At 39.8% G+C, this 21,509-nt stretch overlaps 1 protein-coding gene across 1 annotated transcript in view; it reads right to left on the bottom strand.

Annotated features, from left to right (window-relative positions):
* Window positions 1-21,509, bottom strand: part of BCAR1 (BCAR1 scaffold protein, Cas family member) — a 130,311-nt gene that overhangs the window by 57,376 nt on the left and 51,426 nt on the right. Inside the window, exon 2 of the mRNA XM_072117725.1 lies at window positions 2,808-3,542. Coding sequence (XP_071973826.1) covers window positions 2,808-3,542 — 735 coding nt within the window. The remainder of the gene's footprint in view (window positions 1-2,807; window positions 3,543-21,509) is intronic.

The raw sequence follows: 21,509 nt of genomic DNA, 5'->3' as shown, positions 1-21,509 counted from the left end.
ATGATGGCGGCAATGAACGGGAGTCCTTGCATCATAGTGAATTGTGTTACAACTATTACAGTGTTCTGTTCTTCATCTGTCAGTCATGGACTCCACTGCACAGTGTTCTGACTGTGGGATCTGTCCAGCACACAGGTCCTATTGCACAGAATGAGCAGGGGATATTAGGCTGCTTTGACATGATGCATTTGTATTCCGCTTTCAAATGCATTGCAGATACATGCAGTCCCCGGGTTATGCACACGATAGGTTCTGTAGGTTTGTTCTTAAGTTGAATTTGTATGCAAGTCGGAACTGTATACTTTATAATTGAAACCCCAGTCAAATATTTTTTGGTCTCTGTGACAACTGGATTTTAAAAATGTTGGATTGTCATAAGAACCAGGATGAACAATAAATCTTTATTGCAGACACATTTGGTAAATATTATAGCTGTTTATTGTAGCCTAGGGCTAAAGTACAGTAAATTACCAACATCCAGAGGTCCGTTTGTAACTAGGGGTCGTCTGTAAGTCGGGTGATCTTAAATAGGGGACCGCCTGTACAGGAGGCGAAATTCATCACCAAACACATATGTATTTGTCCTAAACCCATAAGTTTGGTAAGTAGCATCATTTGTTTTATATTGTTGATGATTATCATTAATGGTAAAAGGTAAAACACATGATGCTACTTACCAAAATTCAGTGAACAGCATTGAAACTACAGCATGGGGCTTTGGTAACAACCCCAAAGCCTTTCTGCTTCATTAGCATAATTTTAAAAGTAGATTTTAGAAGGAAGGAGGCAATGGATAACAAAATATAAGATTACCACAGTCACAGTGCCTGATTTTGATGGTAGCTACCGTATATACTCGTGTATAAGCCGAGGTTTTCAGCACAAAAAATGTGCTGAAAAACCTTGCCTCGGCTTATACACGAGTTAATGATAAAAAAAAATACTCACCCTCAGGTGTCCCCGATGTTCGTCGCGGCTCCCGGCGGCTCCCGATCTCTGTCGCGGCTCCCCGTGTCTTCTCTTCTTTCTTCTATCTTCTCTAGCCGGCAGAGTCGCGTCCATGCGATCTGCCGGCCGTCGCACACTGTGATGCGACGCTGTCGCCGCGGATGACGTCATCAGCGGCTACAGCACTGCATCACAGTGTGCGACGGCCGGCGCGATCTCCCGGCCAGAGAAGAGTGAAGAAGCCGCCGGGAGCCGCGACGAACATCTGGACAACGGAGGGTGAGTATTAAGTTTATTTCTTTATCTGTATACTAATAGGGGCTGCTGTATACTACTGAGGGCAGACTTTACTGATGGGGGCAGGCTGTATACTACTGGGGACAAGCTGTATACTACTGGGGGCAGGCTTTGCACTACTGGGGGCAGGCTTTATACTACTGGGGGCAAGCTGTATACTACTGGGGGCAAGCTGTATACTACTGGGGGCAGGCTGTATACTGAAGGGGACAAGCTGTATACTACTGGGGGCAGGCTGTATACTACTAGGGGCAGGCTGTATACTACTGGGGGCAGGCTTTATACTACTGGAGGCAAGCTGTATACTACTGGGGGCAAGCTGTATACTGATGGGGGCAAGCTGTATACTGCAAGGGGACAAGCTGTATACTACTGGGGGCAAGCTGTATACTACTGGGGGCAAGCTGTATACTACTGGGGGCAGGCTGTATACTGCAAGGGGACAAGCTGTATACTACTGTGGGCAGGCTGTATACTACTAGGGGCAGGCTGTATACTACTAGGGGCAGGCTGTATACTACTGGGGGCAGGCTTTATACTACTGGAGGCAAGCTGTATACTACTGGGGGCAAGCTGTATACTGATGGGGGCAAGCTGTATACTGATGGGGGCAAGCTGTATACTGCAAGGGGACAAGCTGTATACTACTGGGGGCAGGCTGTATACTGCAAAGGGACAAGCTGTATACTACTGGGGGCAGGCTGTATACTACTGGGGCAGGCTGTATACTACTGGGGCAAGCTGTATGCTATGTGGGGCTGGCTGGCTGTATACTACACCCTCGGCTTATACTTGAGTCAATAGGTTTTCCCAGTTTTCGGTGGTAAAATTAGGGGTCTCGGCTTATACTCAGGTCGGCTTATACGCGAGTATATACGGTATTATTTTATTTAACATAAAAGGTGCTTCCTGGTCAGCAGTACATTGTCCTATGTAATATGCTGCAGAGAAATGTAAACTTGACACACTGTAGTGATAATAATTATAATCTTTATTTATATGGCGCCATCATATTCCGCGGCGCTTTACAAATCATTGTAGGCAATAATTAGTAATGATCGCTCCTAGGAATATTTGTTTAAGAGTCAGCCTACGACACTCACACATTAGCCATTTCTGTAATAATTAGTATGTTACCACTAAAAGCAGTGCTATAGCATACAAAAATTTCCTCCAGGCAACAGATTATCAGGCTGCAACACGATCAAAGCTTATTGGATCAATAGCTAATGGATATGATTACCGTAAATTGTGCATGTACAACTGTCTGATCTTTAATGTTCATTAGTCTGACAAAACATTTGCGGACAGACTGATCCCATTTAAGGTATAGGCATTGATGGCAAGCGTTATACAAAGAACCACTGTCTATATTTTATGTATTTTTATAATATTCATGATTTTGCATCAGTACTAATTAAATAGGCTAAATATATATTTTCAGGGCTAGAAAATATAATGGAGAGTTTTATGATTATATTTATGATATTAAATGATTTTTATATTCTCTATTTAAAGTTTTTGAAGAAGAAAAGGTTAAATATTGAATGAATTGTTTGTACCTTTCCTGGAGGTTTTCTGACTTCTCCTCCTCTCATATCCATGGATGGTGGCACTTGATAAATTTCTTGAGATGTTGTAATTGATGGTGGCACCTGGTAGATGTCTTGTCCTGTCCCTGCAGAAGGTGGAATTTGATAAATGTCCTGAGACCGAGGTGGGCTTGTGGATCCTACTGGCACTTGGTAGAGCTCCTGCGATTGATTCATGGATGGGGGAACTTGATATATGTCTTGATCTTGACTTGAGAATTGTTGTAGCTGGGTCTGACACAAGGTAGATTGCTTAGAAGGAGTTGTTTGACCAGGGTGCTGTGACCCCTGAGGGGTCTTGTAATGTGTTTGCTGTCCTTTAGGCGTGGCAGGAACCAAGTAAACACTATCCGTACTCTGGCTCTGGAAAGATGAGTGCATTTGGGTGTATTGATTTGTAGAAAGAACGTTGTACACACTTTGATTGTTATAAGGCAATGGAGTTTGAGGTGGCTGCTGCTGAACCTGTTGCAGAGGTGGTTTCTGTTGGCTCTGGTCATCTCCTTGTTTCTTGTCATACATTCCCACTAGAATTTTCAGCCTGTTACCAGGGACAATTCCTTGCCTTCCATGCAGAGAACAGAGCCACCAGCCATCTAGACCTTGAGTGTTACGTTCTAGCACCGTCATGATATCCCCTTTCCTAAAGGACAATTCATCCGGTGATTCCGCAACATTGTCATACAGAGCTTTGGCCAATACATTCTGCAAAATATAGATTAAAAAAAAAACATTAACATGAATATTGTTCTGGAAAATTATTGAATTGATTAAAATAGCATATACTTTGTTTGAATTTGATAAAAAAAGACGGTATCTGGAAAACATACAAGCAACAAAATTGTAAGTAGAAGCGAAGGGGGCATTGCTAGGTGGAAGGATCTGGGGCCTGTGCCTTTTTGTCCTGTGCCTTGGATGTCTGTGAGCAGGGGCACAACAGCCGTAGCAGAGAGAAGAACTTTTCACAGAGGCCCCAATCCCCAGCCCTCCTAGAGACTCCTGGTTCAGGCTAATAGTAGGGGCAGTGAGGGGAACAGGCACCGTTATCCCCACAGCACAGGACCCTTCTCCTCCAGCCTCTTATACCCCCTTCCACAGACTCAGGGCCGGCGCTATGGGTAGGCAAAGTGGGCAATTGCCCAGGGCAATTCAGGTTTAAAGTGAGAATATCAGGTGCCATTTATTTATAAAAAAAAATCACTCCCGACGGCAGTTTAACAGTTAATATTAGTTATATAAAAGAGGAGACTCTTCTTTCATAGGAAAAAAGAAGTAAGGTTCTATGTGTCACGGAACCAAAGATACAGCCCCCTGAAGTGTCCCCCCTCCAGATTCTTAGCCGGCAGCTACAGGGAGAATTTGCTGCACCTCACCGATGATGGAAATATTCACTTTATATGTTACTACATTCTGATAAGGAATAAAATCAACTAATATTCATGTTTTTAACCCTTCTCTATGCAGAACTATCTAAGAACACACTTTCTCTCTTATTGCCTTTTATTTCGTGATAGTCAATTTTCTCAACAAAAAAAACAAAAAACTGATACTATGAACATTCGATCCTCTTCGCATAATGTGGCGACACATTAACCCCGCAACCCAGAACATGTCCATAAAGTTATATGTAGCAACAAAAACACACGCATGTTCTGGAATAAAGTTTTTATTTCCGACCATCCTCCATTATTTACAACCATGTTAAGACGTTCTCACTCTCATTCTAATGAAGCGCGGAGGGTGCGGATAATACAATGGCGCACATCTAAACGTGACATTCGCTATTTCATTAGTTTGGTTTATGGATATACAGTTATTTATTTGGGTAACCACTGTGTAAGGAGCATACAATGATAGATCTGTGTGACGCTCAGTGTAATTTTCTGCATAAATTGTCCCCTGTGGATGTAACGTTCCCTTTGTTGCATGTTTTGGTGAATATCCACATGTGGGGTCTATATGATCTCCTCACATCTTACTGGTTTATATTTTCTTTATATAAGTATCTGGATTTGTACATTTTTTAGAGGAAATTTTGAATGTTAATTGCCAAATGCATCGCCTGGTTGTCTGCTTTCAAAATTCTATAGGTTTTATAGCGCCTTTACTTTTTATTCTGTTTTATTGCTATATTTTCCAGGTTGTGACGGTCTTAAAATTTCTAGCTGAAAAGCAGATATCTAGTTATTTCAGTTTTAGTGATATTATGTGGATTTATTCATGTGAACATATCAATAAGGGACATTTGTGAACTCTACACATGTCCATCCTATTACATTTAGGAAATGTGAAGGTAAATATTTTCTGTTCATCATATTTTTGGCCATCAAAGTCAAATTTGAATCAAAATTGCATGGAGGCGCCTATGTCTATAAACTTTATAACGCAATTTTAAAAATGGGGCAAGTGTCTGCTTTCAGAAAATATATGGTTTGTTGGGTTTACTTTAATTGTTTTTGCTGTAATTTCGATTTTATTTTTAAACCTCAAAATTGTATAAATTGCTCTGGTCAATAACGCAACAAAATATCCAAAATGCCTGGCAGTGAAAGGGTTAAATTCCCGGTGCAGTTGCTTATCATCTATCTATATAGTTATCATCTCCTATAATCTGACCATTTATGTATGTCGCATTTTCTATATTTATTAATCAATCTTCTATTTCTCTTCTACTGTATTTACCTCTAATATCCATCTACTGTATATATCACCTCCTGTATATATCATCTACTTTATAGTTCTGCATCTAGAAATCTCTATCATCTTTCATATTCATCTTCTATCATAATAATAATGAATAATTCTTTATTTATATAGCGCACACAGATTACGCAGCACTACACAGAGCTTGTCAGATCAGCAGTCCCTGTCCCCAATGGGGCTCACAATCTAATCAATCAAATTTTTTTGGAGTGTGGAAGGAAACCGGAGGACCCGGAGGAAACCCAAGCAAACACAGAGAGAACATACAAACTCTATGCAGATGTTGACTAGCGCTGCAAGGCTGTAGTGCTAACCACTGAGGCATGGTGCTGCTCATCTATTTCCCTATCATCTATCTCCTATAAAATTCTCCCATATTACAGTTTGTTTTACGATACTAAAGGAGCCTCTTACTGATTGTGACTGGTCATAAAACATTTTTATTTTGGGGCCCCATTTTAGTTTTGCCCAGGGACCCACTTTGTCTAGAACCGGCCCTGCACAGACTGTCAGATCTCCTCTCTGCAGCCCTTCCCCCAGCAGCTCCTCACACAAGCCCTGACTATGTGTGTGCAGGCTCCAGTGTCCATATTGAGGGTGAGTGAGGGAGGAGGCTGCAGCCATTACCTCAGTCCTGCCTGCCAGCCAGCGACACCACACAGCGGAGGATCTACCACTTAACATTCCCCTTCATAAAACATAGCAAGGCTGCATTCTCATGGCCGTTGGGGGACATATATACGGCCGACATTATATATATACACTCACCGGCCACTTTATTAGGTACACCTGTCCAACTGCTCGTTAACACTTAATTTCTAATCAGCCAATCACATGGCGGCAACTCAGTGCATTTAGGCATGTAGACATGGTCAAGACAATCTCCTGCAGTTCAAACCGAGCATCAGTATGGGGAAGAAAGGTGATTTGAGTGCCTTTGAACGTGGCAGGGTTGTTGGTGCCAGAAGGGCTGGTCTGAGTATTTCAGAAACTGCTTATCTACTGGGATTTTCACGCACAACCATCTCTAAGGTTTACAGAGAATGGTCCGAAAAAGGAAAAACATCCAGTGAGTGGCAGTTCTGTGGGTGGAAATGCCATGTTGATGCCAGAGGTCAGAGGAGAATGGGCAGACTGGTTCCAGCTGATAGAAAGGCAACAGTGACTCAAATCACCACCCGTTACAACCAAGGTAGGCAGAAGAGCATCTCTAAACGCACAGTACGTCGAACTTTGAGGCAGATGGGCTACAGCAGCAGAAGACCACACCGGGTGCCACTCCTTTCAGCTAAGAACAGGAAACTGAGGCTACAATTTGCACAAGCTCCTCGAAATTGGACAGTAGAAGATTGGAAAAATGTTGCCTGATCTGATGGGTCTCAATTTCTGCTGCGACATTCGGATGGTAGGGTCAGAATTTGGCGTCAACAACATGAAAGCATGGATCCATCCTGCCTTGTATCAACGGTTCAGGCTGGTGGTGGTGGTGTCATGGTGTGGGGAATATTTTCTTGGCACTCTTTGGGCCCCTTGGTACCAATTGAGCATCGTTGCAACGCCACAGCCTACCTGAGTATTGTTGCTGACCATGTCCATCCCTTTATGACCACAATGTACCCAACATCTGATGGCTACTTTCAGCAGGATAATGCGCCATGTCATAAAGCTGGAATCATCTCAGACTGGTTTCTTGAACATGACAATGAGTTCACTGTACTCAAATGGCCTCCACAGCCACCAGATCTCAATCCAATAGAGCATCTTTGGGATGTGGTGGAACGGGAGATTCGCATCATGGATGTGCAGCCGACAAATCTGCGACAACTGTGTGATGCCATCATGTCAATATGGACCAAAATCTCTGAGGAATGCTTCCAGCACCTTGTTGAATCTATGCCACGAAGAATTGAGGCAGTTCTGAAGGCAAAAGGGGGCCCAACCCGTTACTAGCATGGTGTACCTAATAAAGTGGCCAGTGAGTGTATATGTCGGATATACGTCCCCCATAGGCTTACAATGAGGTACAGCACACGTGCGCCACCGTTCTGTACCCATGGAAAAGATAGGACTTGTCCTATCTTTCCCCGTAATACGGTGCCGTGCGCCATGTTTCTCCATGGAAACGCCTCCTCCTCTCCCAGGCGCCAACGTCTGCCCACACGTTTGTCTGAATGCAGCCTACGTGATTCATAAGAGGATTCTCATAATGTAATCCATGTATATAGTGTATGTATGTGTGTGTGTGTGTGTTCATGTATATACACGGTGAGTAAACCTCTGTGTATAAGGCTACATTCACACGATGACATTCACACATCTGCAAGTTGTTCTTCACACATTGTTCTTCAAATACTATTGCGGAGAACACCGTTCTGCACGCGTGTCTCCGGAACAAATCGCAGATGTTCCCGAACATCTGCAATCTATTCTGCACTGTGTTCTTTCACTGTTTTCTTCAATTAAATGATTAAATTAAATGTTTTAATTGTATTTTTTTACTGTTCTTCACTTCTTTTTTTTTTATTAAATGCTCGTTATCGAGCAGGACAAATACTCGTCCGAGCAACGAGCCGGTCCGAGTATGCTAATACTCGACCGAGCATCAAGCTCGGACGAGTATACTCGCTCATCACTAGTAATAATGTATTCATGTGGAGATGTCATGAACAATCGTGTTGTCACCATAGAAAAAAAACAGATGTCAGATGATTCCAATGTCAAAATTGGCAGACCCAGCCAGAAAAAAATATCATGTCTGTGTCCAACTTTGGTGTTACCTACAGATCTAGAGTATAATTTTCTTTTTTATTGGAAAATATACTCTTTTTAAGTGTCATTGCATAAATATACTTAATGGTGACATCTAGGTCTCAGAATATTAACTAATGTTACTGTTTGACAGCTTTCAGTTGACTGACTTCATTTTAGTTCTGGAAAAGTTCTGTGTATGTAACCATTTGATGCAATGCCTCACTATACCGTTTATGCATTCTGTATGGCTTCACATTAATGAGCAACTACCACAGGTTCGCTAACATTTGATCTAGGATTCTATATTAAGACTGGAAAGTATGTTCAAATAAATACATGACTTGTCTGTAAATGACATTCATCTGAAATTATTCTGTGTTTTTTCATTTCCTGCCAGAAGCAGTTCAATTTCATATGTGGAGGTAAGAGCAGTTACACAATATTTACTTATTAGCTTAATCAGAGGGCAGGTAACCGGTTTCATACCTCTTGTCCACCCTCTAACTATGTCAGACACCAAGAAAAAATTTTTCTAGCTATTCATACTTTTATTATTTGTTAAGAGATAACAATGACAAGGGCTAAAAAAAGAAAAAGTAGAACAAACGTTAAAATACAACTTTGCATACATGTAGCATATGTATTTCACTGATCCTCAAACATCTGGACGATGATGTGATTTATCATACACCAAAGCCCTTCCCACCACCGCCCAGGTGGACATATCACTTAGACCCCATGACGTGTCCACCGACCATTCCGGTAAAAATCAGCAAACATTTATCAGCGAATGTTCCCTGACCCAACCCGATGCCCAATGATGCTACCTCACACACTAGTAGTCAATCATTAGGCACAGACATCAGTGACCTCTAGTACCCTACATGTGATAATCTGCTCCATCAGAAAGAGGACTTCTTTACGATTTTTCCCAGCCATGGTTTATCTCTGCTGAATTCACAGTCAAATGACTTCAGCTCCATGCAGCACAACTTTACATTGTGCCCATAAAAAAACCACAGTCACAGTATAATGAAGAGTGTTCCTAATATATATTATCCTCACAACATGACTGAACACACTATTTCCTACATAAAGCATCCTTTATATTCCCCCTAATAATTTATAGTCATATTCCTGATATATAGTTATAGGTCTTGTATTGATACATAATGTAGGTGGCAGCCTTGAATTCTTGGAAATTACATTGATATTTGTCAAAAGCAGATCTGTTGTATGTGAACGTATCAAAAAACTGGAGGAAAATCACATACTGTGATGTTAGTAAAAAAGTGTCATGGCAAATACATTTCTTACACTGTATGGGGGTTATTTATCATTGGTTTTCCTAGGCTTTTTTGGCGTAAAAAAAAGTCTCCAAGTAGTCACATGGAGGGTTTTTGAGACTTTTCACTGCTAAAAAGTCTCACAGGACTATATATACTTCTTCACTAATCTGGCCTAATCATAGAACTACTGCTAGTGCAACACCGTGTAAAGCCAGATTCATGACTTGAGACTTTTGCAAAAAGTCTCATAAAAAGTCTCAAACTTGCTCCAGTTCCCTGCTGGTCTTTGTGCTGAGACTTTTTATGCATGTTGAGACTTTTTTGGGACTTTTGTAAAAAAAAAAAAATCCCAGACAGAAAATAGACCATAAGTACATTTATTAAAGTGCCAAAGCCACTTTAATGAATCTGATGGGCAGCAGAGCTCCAAAAAGTATAAAGGTCCCAAGGAGCTGGTCTAATGATAAATAACCCCCTATATGTGAAAGATTAAGATAGCACTTATAGCTTAGGGTACAGAGATATATATATATATATATATATATATATATATATATTACACACACTGTAGCTATGGTGTAAATATCTCTTACTAATTAGTATGGGAGATACACATGTAGAATTCTTTGTTTAGGTTCAATAAAGAATATACATAAAAAAGTTTTGATGAAACTGTAGCTATTGCATTTTAGCAGCCAATAGATCTTAAAGGACACCTGGCATCAGGTCTCTGTCACCGCTACCTGTTGGAGCAGCTCACAAGGATCCCATCCCAACATTTATCTAGTCAATTCATACATTAATCATTATAAAATAATCTTTTATTTATTATGTTAATGAGGTTCGTCACATAGTAAGAGGCAGTGATGTCACCCCTGTTGTACCTCCCTTCTCCTCGTCATGTCTGTGTGTAATGTATAGTAAAGCATTGCTAGTGTCTGTGCTTTATCTGTTGACATGCTCACCCTCCTAATACACATGTGGGAGACACAGACATCAGCTACACAAGTACCTGACATGATCTGCTATAACACGGCTGCCTGGAGCCATTACACCATTGTACCTCACACCATTATACAGGCTGTCAGTCAAGCACTGGGGGGAGTGGCTGTGCCTCCCACTCATGAATAAGCTGGACAGATTGAATATGATAATGACTCATTGGACATCTCACAGATCATTTGCATACAGCTTTAGGACCTCATTGCTTAAGTTTACAGGCATGTAGGGGGACAATGAAGGGATAGAGGCAATGCTTTCTAATGGCAGTTTATGAAAATATATTTAGTTTAAGGGGTTAATTTGCCTGACGGGTTCTCTTTAAATATATGTAGATCTATACATGTATGAGGGTTAACTAGAGGGTGTGAATGAGTTAAGATCTCAGGCCATTACATCTATTATCCTTCCTGTGTATGTTTGTATGATGTCAGACAGCATTGCAGCTGGATCTCTGCAATATTCGATTCCATTAATAGCTCCCACTTCTCTACATATTAAGTCGGCTGCTACTCTATGGATGTTTGGAGAAAGAGACAATGGAATACTCCTTCTTCCTTGCAATACACCAAGGCCGGAACTAAGAGCATGAATGGGTGGTTTATTGAATTAAACATGCTGTTTCCTACAAGTAACTACCACAACACAACTTATTTTTTGACACTTATTGTATGCCATTGAATGAGTCCCTGCCATAAAGAAATATAGGCACTTCCCGGCTTATGTACGAGATTCTGGAGGGTTGCTCTTAAGTTGAATTTGTATGCAAGTCGGAACTGTCTCTTTGACAACTGGATTTTAAAAATGTTGGGTTGTCATAAGAACCAGGATTAACAATAAAGCTTCATTGCAGACACCTTAGGTAACTGTTATAGCTGTTTATTGTAGCCAAAGGCTAAAGTACAGTAAATTACTAACATCCAGAGGTCCGTTTGTAACTAGGGGTCGTCTGTAAGTCAGGTGTTCTTCAGTAGGGGACTGCCTGTAAAGCTGTGTAAAGCTGCTTTATGTGTGTTTATATTTATATTGGTTGATACATGCCGGCTTAAGAACATTAGGTTACTTCCATAATGGCCCAGCAAAAATAACCCTTTGTTATATGCAGAGTCATAATATTAAAAATCTGATGTAAATACTTTTGTGTAAAAACAAAAGGAATGAAACCTTTACTGGCTAACCCGAAAACATATATTTGTTGCAGCTTTCACGGCACACAGGACCCTTCTTCAGGCATGGATGCAGATGGAGCATCCAAAGGAAACTGTTTTTATCTCAGTGCTCCATTTGTTTCCATTCCATAATATGTTATGGCTGTATGTATCCATGACAAGGCCTGGAAAGGTTTTAACCCCTTAACGACCAGGCCCTTTTTCATTTTTGTGTTTTAATTTTTCACTCTCCACATTCAAAAGTCCATAACTTTGTTATCTATGTGATCTAGGGAAAGGGGCGTGATTTAAACTTTTTTTTCCTTTTTTTTTTTTTTTACCGTTAGATACTTTTGTATTGCAATATATCGCAATATTACTAATGATCTTTAATAGTCTTCCATCTGCTGGCTATTATAGATCATTACACATGGCAAGCCTATGAGTCTCAATGAGACTGTAGGCTGCCATGGGACCGATCGCCGCCCTCCGATTACGGCACGTGGGGGGCGGGATCGGCCATCCAAGATGGCAGCGCCCATGTAATGCCGCAGTCGGGCTACATACAGAGCTGTATGAGGACTTTGTTTTTTGCTTAACACATTGTACATCCTAGCGAATATTTTATGCCTTAAACCCTTAACGACTTGGCCCTTTTTAGTTTTTTCACTTCCATTTTTCACTCACCACCTTCAAAAATCTATAACTTTTTTATTTTTCCACATAAAGAGCTCTGTGATGGCTTATGTTTTGTTTTATAATGCTTTCATACATTTACAAAAATTAAAACCTCCTGTACATATTTTTTTTAAAAATTTTGCCATCTTCTGGCGCCAATAACTTTTTCATACTTTGGTGTACGGAGCGGTGGGTCATGTCATTTTTTACGACTTTTGATGGCGTTTTCATTGCTATAAATTTTAGGACTGTGCGACCTTTTGATCACTTTTTATTGATTTTTTAAAATTTTTTCAAAATGGCAAAAAAGTGTCATTTTCGACTTTGGGCGCTATTTTTCGTTACAGGGTAAAACGCAGTGAAAAAACGTTATTATATTTTGATAGATCAGGCATTTTCAGAAGCGGCGATACCTAATGTGTTTATTATTTTTACGGTTTATTAATATTTATATCAGTTCTAAAGAAAGGGGGTGATTTGAATTTTTAGGCTTTTTGATTATATATTTTTTTTAACTTTTATTTATTTCTACTTTAACCCTAGGTTGTCTGGTCAATCCTATCATAAACTGCCATACTACAATATATTAAATATTTAATCCTTAGGAAGTTAAGGATTAAATACTGATCTTAAAGAAATCACTTTCTGGCACTGAATCACATACCAATTATCCACATCTCTAGAATTTACCCATTGTTCAAATTTGTATGAATCACTTATGAAGAATGTTTATAGGCAGAGGACCCATGCTGCTTCACACAGGAAATGCTATCTGCTCAATTTAGTGATTTGAAGGATATGAGCTTTCTGTGTAACATGAAATGAAATAAATTGTGTTAAAAAGCGAGAAGATTAGATAAGGTGCATTCTCAATTACTTCAATGGAACCTGTGCTCAGAAATTGACCTAATAAACCACTACCAATATGTTGTCAAGCATCTGAGCAGCTTCTAGATGATTTTTCTTTCATGGACTGGTGTGGTTGCATCATCGAGAAAATAAACTTTGAAGTGAGATGTAAATTGGTTTTATGAAGTCAAGTTTAGAATGTCCCCTTTACAGTAATTGACAGTACTGTATCCAAGGAAATCATTGATCAGATCTACTGAATTCCATTGAATGATGTCAACTACATTGGAAGAGGTGTTCAGTGGCAGGGAGAGCTTGATTTCACTGTTTAACTCTCTGCCTCCCTGACTTTATACATCTAACATACTTCAAAGTTGATTTTTTTGGATGATGTTACCATGCTAGGCCATGAAAGAAACATGACCTGGAAGCTGCTTAACTGCATGACAACATACTGGTAGTGGTTTTTTAGGTCAATTTCTGATGACCAGCTCCCATTAAAGACTATTAAGAACATTGGCCACATCACACATGTTCCATTCTGCATGGGTTGCTTGACAGTTTTAATGGTTGCTTAGATATCAGTCTGACCGATTCTTGTAATCCTCTCCACTGAGGAGGTGCTGTAGCGGAGGAGGGTGTGTGTGTAATGCATTCATTCATTGTGGCACATATTTATTAACCCAAGGTAACAAACATGTTAAATAGCTTTAGTCCCTAGCTTTAGCAACTTGCATATTACGTAGCAGTAGCCCCTAAGCAATGGACATGTTATAGAGCAGTATCCCCAATGTAACCTATATGTTGTATAGCACTAGCAACCACAAAACTAGCATATTCTACAGCAATAGCCCTAGGTAACAAGCATGTTGTATAGCAGTAGATGGCTACTTCTATAAAACATGCAGGTTGCCTTGGTGGCTTCTGCTATAGAACATTTCCTAGGTCATACCTCCTCTCTGGCAGTAGAGAGGGTTACATTGGATAGATACAGGGCCTGATATCTCAACAATGGTGGTGACTACAAAAAAAAATTCAAAGTGTCCCTGAATCAGTGTAGAAGGCCCTGAAGAATGGTATGTTCATAATAATAATAATAATAATAATAATAATAATAATAATAATAACAACAACAATCTTTATATAGCGCTTTACAAATCATGGGGGAACATATACAAATATAATATTTCATTACAGAGTACAACAGTCATATGGAACAATAGGAGTGAGGGCCCAGCTCGCAAGCTTACATTCTATGAGGATGCAGGGGTTGACACAAGAGGTAAAAATATAAAATAATTTAATAATAATAAATAATTTAATAAATAAACATTCTGCTGCTTTAACCAGCCATCGGCCACCATCTTATTTACAAGGCCCAAGGTGAAAGTGACCACAGAGAAGCCTAGAACTTGGTATATATCTGGTGTTCACAAATGAAAAGTAGAAAGTGAACCCAGCGTCTGTGTCCAGGTTTTTAGTTTAAAAGTTCATCTTTATTGAAGAATACTTGTTCCAATACATGCACGATACCACCTGTATCACATAACAGCTGGCTATATGAAGTTGTTGGTAGCCTGGCTTAGCCTACGCGTTTCCAGTGTCATCCGACACTCTTATTCATGGCTGGAGTCACGGATGCCGAGAGGAAAATAAATGCAAAGAGACCGGAAGCTCAGCTGTGAAACAGCGGAGAATACTAATGTCCGGTATGGATTCCCTGGCGTGTGTGAGACTCTGCGCTTTTTGGTTAGTGTTAGTTTGAATGTAAACACAAGTTTAGTTACAAAAGTTTACAAAAGTTTGATAAACATCCAGAAGTATCTGCAATATTAAAATCAAACAAAGCTTATAAAACAAATACAGGCTACCTGTATTCACTGTATATGATTAAAGCGGTACTATTTAGAAGGACAGACTTTAGTTATATATGTCACTCAATTTTATCTTTATTTCCGGCTTGTCTATCTTATAGCTTTGCTCTATATATTTCTATCTGTTCTTAAACAATGATACACTTAGCCATATGAGAGGCAAAAGAGACAGAGCAAAAAAGAGGAAATGGTTACTGTTGAAAACTGGATGCAATATCACTTATAAGGGCTATTTACTCTATATTATTTATAATGAAACATTAATTTGTTTTTATAGTTGAGACCTTGAGGATATCTAGTCTGTAGGTGGAAGATCCAAAAAGCCTCTCTATTGAAAAGGCGCTTCTGTATATCCCCTCCCCTTTTTCCTACTGATATTTTTTCAATCCCATATACTTTACAATATTCTGTTTGTCCTTTATGATGTTGTATTAAAATGCTTTGATGCCCCCGATATCGTCTGTTTTTGTTGTTTGCTGGATAACAGACGTGAGGAGGACATAGGATGGGTTAGTAAAGGGAGAGTTGACATTTCATGCAGTTAGCGTAAAAGAAAAGTGTAAGCCGCCATAAGACAATGCCGCAACCGAGGCAGAGTCATCCTACTGGATCCATGTTTCCATGATAGCCAGCAGATCAAAGGACTTAAAAAGAAATAGGTCACAAACAGATTTCTAGTTTATCATCTCATGTTTGAGGTGGTGAAAGGTCTTTAATATTTTGCCTGCTAAAAGTTCACATATATAATACAATAATTTTGAAACTATTAGCAAATATGTAATTTGACCTAGATATTGCTCACTTGCTATTTACTAGGGCTGTTTGTATCCTTCATGCTATCAAACAACATAGTTAGAAGTAGCAGTTGTAAGAAAAACCTTTTCCTAATTGGGAAAGCCTATGGATAGGCCACACGCTTATGGAAGTACCTGGGGGCAACTGTGGCACTTGGTGGCACGTTAGGCTGGCAAACCATGCTCTTTGTTATGGGCATTGTGTAGCAGTCTAGCATTTGTGGGCATCTTGACAAAACAATAGAGAATAGTTTGAGAATATTATGAGCAGGGTTTAAATGAGGGGTTTACAATGTGAGGGGCCATCATTTTGCAGGGAGCCAGGGAGGGCACCATGTGAGTAGGAAATGGGGGGCAGTAATGGGGAAATTACATTGTGTGGGGGGTTTAATAAGGGTCGCACATTGTTTGTCCCACTTTCGTCTCCGTAAAATTTGGGAGGTATGGAATAAAGCCTATGCTCTTCAGACAGATGACATATGGGTGTGTGTACACAACATTGTGAAAAGGGAGTGCTGTAGGCTAATAATTTTGGAAGGATTCTGTTTTATTTGTGGTCAGCAACTGCCCAGGGCGCAACAGTAGAACTCAATAATGATGTGGTATAGGTCTCCTCCACTGTGCCTGTCCTATTGTTGAGATATATTGGAATTCCTTTAATGTGTGGTGATGATTGCTTCAGGAATGCAGGGACGGATCAAGCCTGATCTTGCATTGTCTCCATCTGGCCCTGAGTCAGTCACATATTGAATCACTGTGGTTTAGGTCTTCAGCATCCTGCATGGTATAGTAACTCATTCTCTGCTAGAGGAGAAATCAAAGTGCTTATTGTTTTACATATATTGCATAATATGGAAGTGTTCCCAATAGATAATGACTTGGCCTGTAGAAATGTGGGAGAATCTGGCTATCTTCCCAGTTCCAGTAACCTCTGACCTATAACAGGCCAGTGCTTCTTTAAAAACTCCAACAGCGCTTCTGTTTTGGTGAGAAACAGAAGTAGTTATTGTCCTTAATTTAATGCATATTTTTCTTATAATAACTTTAAAAATTACCTTTCTCCTACATTCCAGTGCCTGCTCATTTTTGATTGTTAGTTGATGACATGACATTCGAATGCAGGTCACCACTCCTGCCAAATAAACTGCACAACACTGCCTGACCTCAGCAGTAAAGTCACCACTGAGGCAGGTAAACAGCTGCAGTGGCAACCTGTCCCTAAGTAGCACGTTATCTGACAAAAGCCAGAACAAAGTAGGAGGAACCAGCAGCAGCCCTAGAATGAGCGGTCAGGTAACAGAATTTTAGTTGTTCAATAAAGGACCTTTGATAGGTGGGCAACCACATGGCGTTTAATTGAGGCTTTAACACAAGACAAATGCCAGACTTATAAGGAGCTTCTGTTTATTGGAAAGGACATCCCAGATAATGTGCCTTGTTAACCCATTAAGGAACTTACCCTATTTTGTTTTTTCATTTTCATTTTTCACTCCCCACAATCAAAAACCTATAACTTTTTTTTTCACACGTAAAGAGCTCTGTGACTGCAAAAAAGTGGCATTTTCGGCTTTGGGCGCCATTTTCCGTTATGGGATTAAACACAGTGAAAAAACGTTATTATATTTTGATAGATCGGGCATTTTTGGATGCGGCGATACCTAATGTGTTTGTGATTTTTACTGTTTATTTATATCAGTTCTAGGAAAAAGGGGGGGATTTTAATCTTTAGGTTTTTTAATTATAATTTTTAATATAAGGTTGTTTTTTTTTTTCAATCATATGGAAGTATATGGGGATTTTCATCCTCATACATTACAATGTGTAATTCTTCGGAAGACCCGAGGCTGTCATGGCAAACGATCGCTGCTCCCCGATGACGTCATGGGAAGCGAAATCTACAACAAGATCTTTTTGAAGCCGCCACCAGTGATGTGCGGGTTAACACCCACGATTGGTGCTAGCACCGATCACGGGTGTTGCCGGTAAGTCTTTTCTGTGATATGCAGCAAAGACTTACCGGTTATGGAGAGGGCTCCGCCAGTGAGCCCTCTCCATGCACCCGCAGCCGACCTGTGATGTGCTATTACGTCATGGTCGTGAAGGGGCTAAGCTCATTTGTATTATGCAACCAAAAAAAAAAATGTTTGTGGGTTGTACATCGTCCCATGAAAACAACAAACTGTATACAGGCAGTCCCCGGGTTACATACAAGATAGGGACTGTAGGTTTGTTCTTAAGTTGAATTTGTATGTAAGTCGAAACTGTATATTTTATCATTGTAGTTCCTGACAAATTTTTTTTTTGCCCCAGTGACAATTGGAGTTTCAAATTTTTTTGCTGTAATAGGACCAAGAATTATCAATAAAGCTTCATTGCAGACAATTTTAAGCTGATTATTGCAGTCTGGGACTATTTTAAAGCATCCAGAGAGCTTCACCAGAGGTCACAGTGGGCAGAGGGGTCTGTCTGTAACTATGGGTTGTCTGTAAGTCGGGTGTCCTTAAGTAGGGGACCGCCTGTACAATGAACTTTACTAGTGAGAAAAGCACGGCACAGCCGCATCGGAGAGAGCGGCGTTTGTGCAATATATGTGCTGCTGCCGGCTATTCTTACAGGTCCCCGCTGATAGGGGCATGGAGGGGGAGTGTCGGCCGCCCCCCCTCATGAATACGGCCAATTGCAGCAGACAAGATACGAGGATCCGACCTCTTATTTGGTAAGAGGTTGGATCTATTAAAAGCAACTTCCCCAACATAACTTTTTTTTTTTTAATGGCATAAATAGAAAGGGGATGGAGGAGGATTATGGGGGCATATTTGGTGGGGGTCTTTGTTTTTTTTTGGGGGGGGGGGGTGACAGGTCCTCTTTAAAAGGTTTAAAAAAAAAAAAAAAAAACAGTTCATAAGAAGCTAAAAGAAGAGAGGATAATGCCAGAGGTGACACTTGTCTGTATGCAAGTGTACTTGGTTTACAATCCTTCATCCTGGTGGTAGATTTCCTATAAAGGGATTGCCAGGGCAGGGGTTGCATAACTTTACCTTTCATGCTTTGAAAGCAACAACTGTAAGAACTTTACAGATTGATAAGAAGTTAGCATTTTGAGGTACAATGTGCCTATTTCAAAGCTTATATACTGCATTTGAACTCTGTTATGAATGTGTGGTGTTATGAAAGTAGTTTTTTTTAAATAGTGCAATAAGCAAACTGCATCTGACGTGGCGAATGCATGATCCTATCAAGACAGAGACAAGGTTATTAGACGTCAAGTCTAATCCTTCCTCCTCTATTCCTCCCCTCTTCTCTGGTTTGTGTACACATTCACACAGCAACGGCAGGCCTTGGGATTCTAGCCACAATCAGTCCAAATAAGGTTGCTATGTCTAGGTTTCCCTAGTTTAAAAATCACAGTGCAGCAAAAGTGGATAACTGCTGAGGGAGGAGCCGAGTTATTCTGAAAATATTAGTCAGTAGGATAAAATACTCATGCTGTACACACTACTGAACTGAGACATGAATGGAAATCACACAGTTGTTTACACAAATGTTTACACAGCTGCTTACACTTACAGCAGTGAAGAAAAACGGTTCCAGAGTAGCCAAACGCATTGTAATATTTAACCTCTTAACAACATGCTGGTTGCGGGTACATATAGAGGGCTCACAGGCTGACCCCTCTCCATAGCCGGTAAGTCTGTAGTATTGCAGTATATGGTAGGATTAATCTACCCTAGGGGGTCTGAATAAAGTAGAAGTAGACATTTTAAAAAAGTGTAAAAAAAAAAATTATAATAAAAAAAAACTTAAAAATTCAAATCAGCCCTTTCCCTAGAACTGAACAGTAAAAATCATAAATACATTAGGTATCACCACGTCCGAAAATGGCCAATATATCAATATATAATAACGTTTTTTCACTGCGTTTAACCCCGTAATGGAAAATAGCACTAAAAATATTAAAAATTCAATAAAAAGTGATCAGAAGGTCATACAGTCCGAAAAATGGTAGCATTGAAAACGACAAAAAAAAAAAAATTTGTACAGGAGGTTTAAATTTTTGTAAATGTATGAAAACATTATAAAACCTATATAAATTTGGTATCCTCGTGATCGCATCGACCCAAAGAATAAAGTAGACGTGTCATTTGGGGCACACAGTGAAAGCCGTGAAATCCAGGCCCACAAGAAAACGGCGCAAATGGGTTTTTCACCATTTTCATTGCATTTGGAATTTTTTTCCCGCTTCCCAGTGCATGGCATAATAATAAATGGAATAATAAATACCGGCACTATTAAGTGCAATTTGTTACGCAGAATACAAGCCAACACAGAGCTCTCTAAGTGTGAAAATCAAAGTCGGCAAAGAGTTAAAGGGTATCTACCGCCAGGAAGAATAACTGTATGCAAATGAGACTGGGGTGCTTCAGGCTCCATTAACACATTAGAGCCCTTCTGGCCATTTGCATATAGTCTTTCATCTTGGTGGTGCATCAACAAGTGTTTTATAAACACACTGTTAAGAGCTATGTAATCAGACAGATCTCCTCTTCACAGCTGTACAGCACTGATGCTTTTAAAAACACATGCGTTACTGCCACGTATGAAGTTAAAACTGCATTGTTATCAGTTTTGAGGTGGTTTTAGCAGCAGTTTAATTTAACAGGTAACCAAGACATGAACTGAACAGGTGATTTGAATTTGAAGGGGGAACCTGTTCAAGAAATGGGATTCACCTGTTCAGCTCATGTTTTTCACCTGTTGAGGGTGTATTCACACGCATCACAACAGCTGAGAAGAGGTGATTTGCCCGATTAACGCTTACAGGATGTAGCCCTTTTTCGTTTTTGCGTTTCTGGTTTTTAATTCCCTCTTTCCAAAAGCTATAACTTTTTTATTTTTAGGTTTAGAAAGAGATGTGTTAAGGCTGATTATCTGCAGGACAAATTGTACTTTTTAGTCGCGTCATTTAATATTCCATGTTCCATAAAAAATCTAAGTGCAGTGAAATTGACAGTTAATAAAAACACATTTGTGGCGTTTTCTTGTGGACCCGGTTTTACGGGATTCTGTACTCCAAATTACATTTTCTCTTTATTCTTTGAGTTGCTACGATCACAGGGAGATCGTACTATAGGTTTTGTTAGGTTAATAGATTTTTAAAAATGTATTTTTATTTTTGTACATAAAAAAATATTTTCCATTTTGCCAAATTCTGAGGCCAATAACTTTTTCACACTTTGGTGAACGGACCTGTGTTGATAATTTTTTATTCAAAAATTCATGTATGGAAAAATAGGGGAAAAGCGGGAATCAGACATTTGAGCGCTATATTCCGTTTGGGACACTGCGATACCTATCATGAATATGAGTTATACTGTTTATTTCTTTTTATTTGTGATCAAGGGAAAGGGAGGTGATTGGAACGTTTACTTATTTTTTACATTTTTTTTATACTTTTTTTTTTTTTTAACTTTTCAGACCCTCCAGGGTACTTTAACCCTGCAGGGTCTGATTGCTAATACTATATACTGCAATACTACTGTATTTAAGTATATAGCAATAATACTGGTGATCTCCAATAGCCTGCCAT

The sequence above is a fragment of the Engystomops pustulosus genome, chromosome 7 (genome assembly GCF_040894005.1).
Source record: "Engystomops pustulosus chromosome 7, aEngPut4.maternal, whole genome shotgun sequence".
NCBI classification, from domain to species: Eukaryota; Metazoa; Chordata; class Amphibia; order Anura; family Leptodactylidae; genus Engystomops; species Engystomops pustulosus.
The sequence above is the reverse complement of the archived record's forward strand: the minus strand, read 5'-3'. Positions and strand labels throughout refer to the sequence as shown.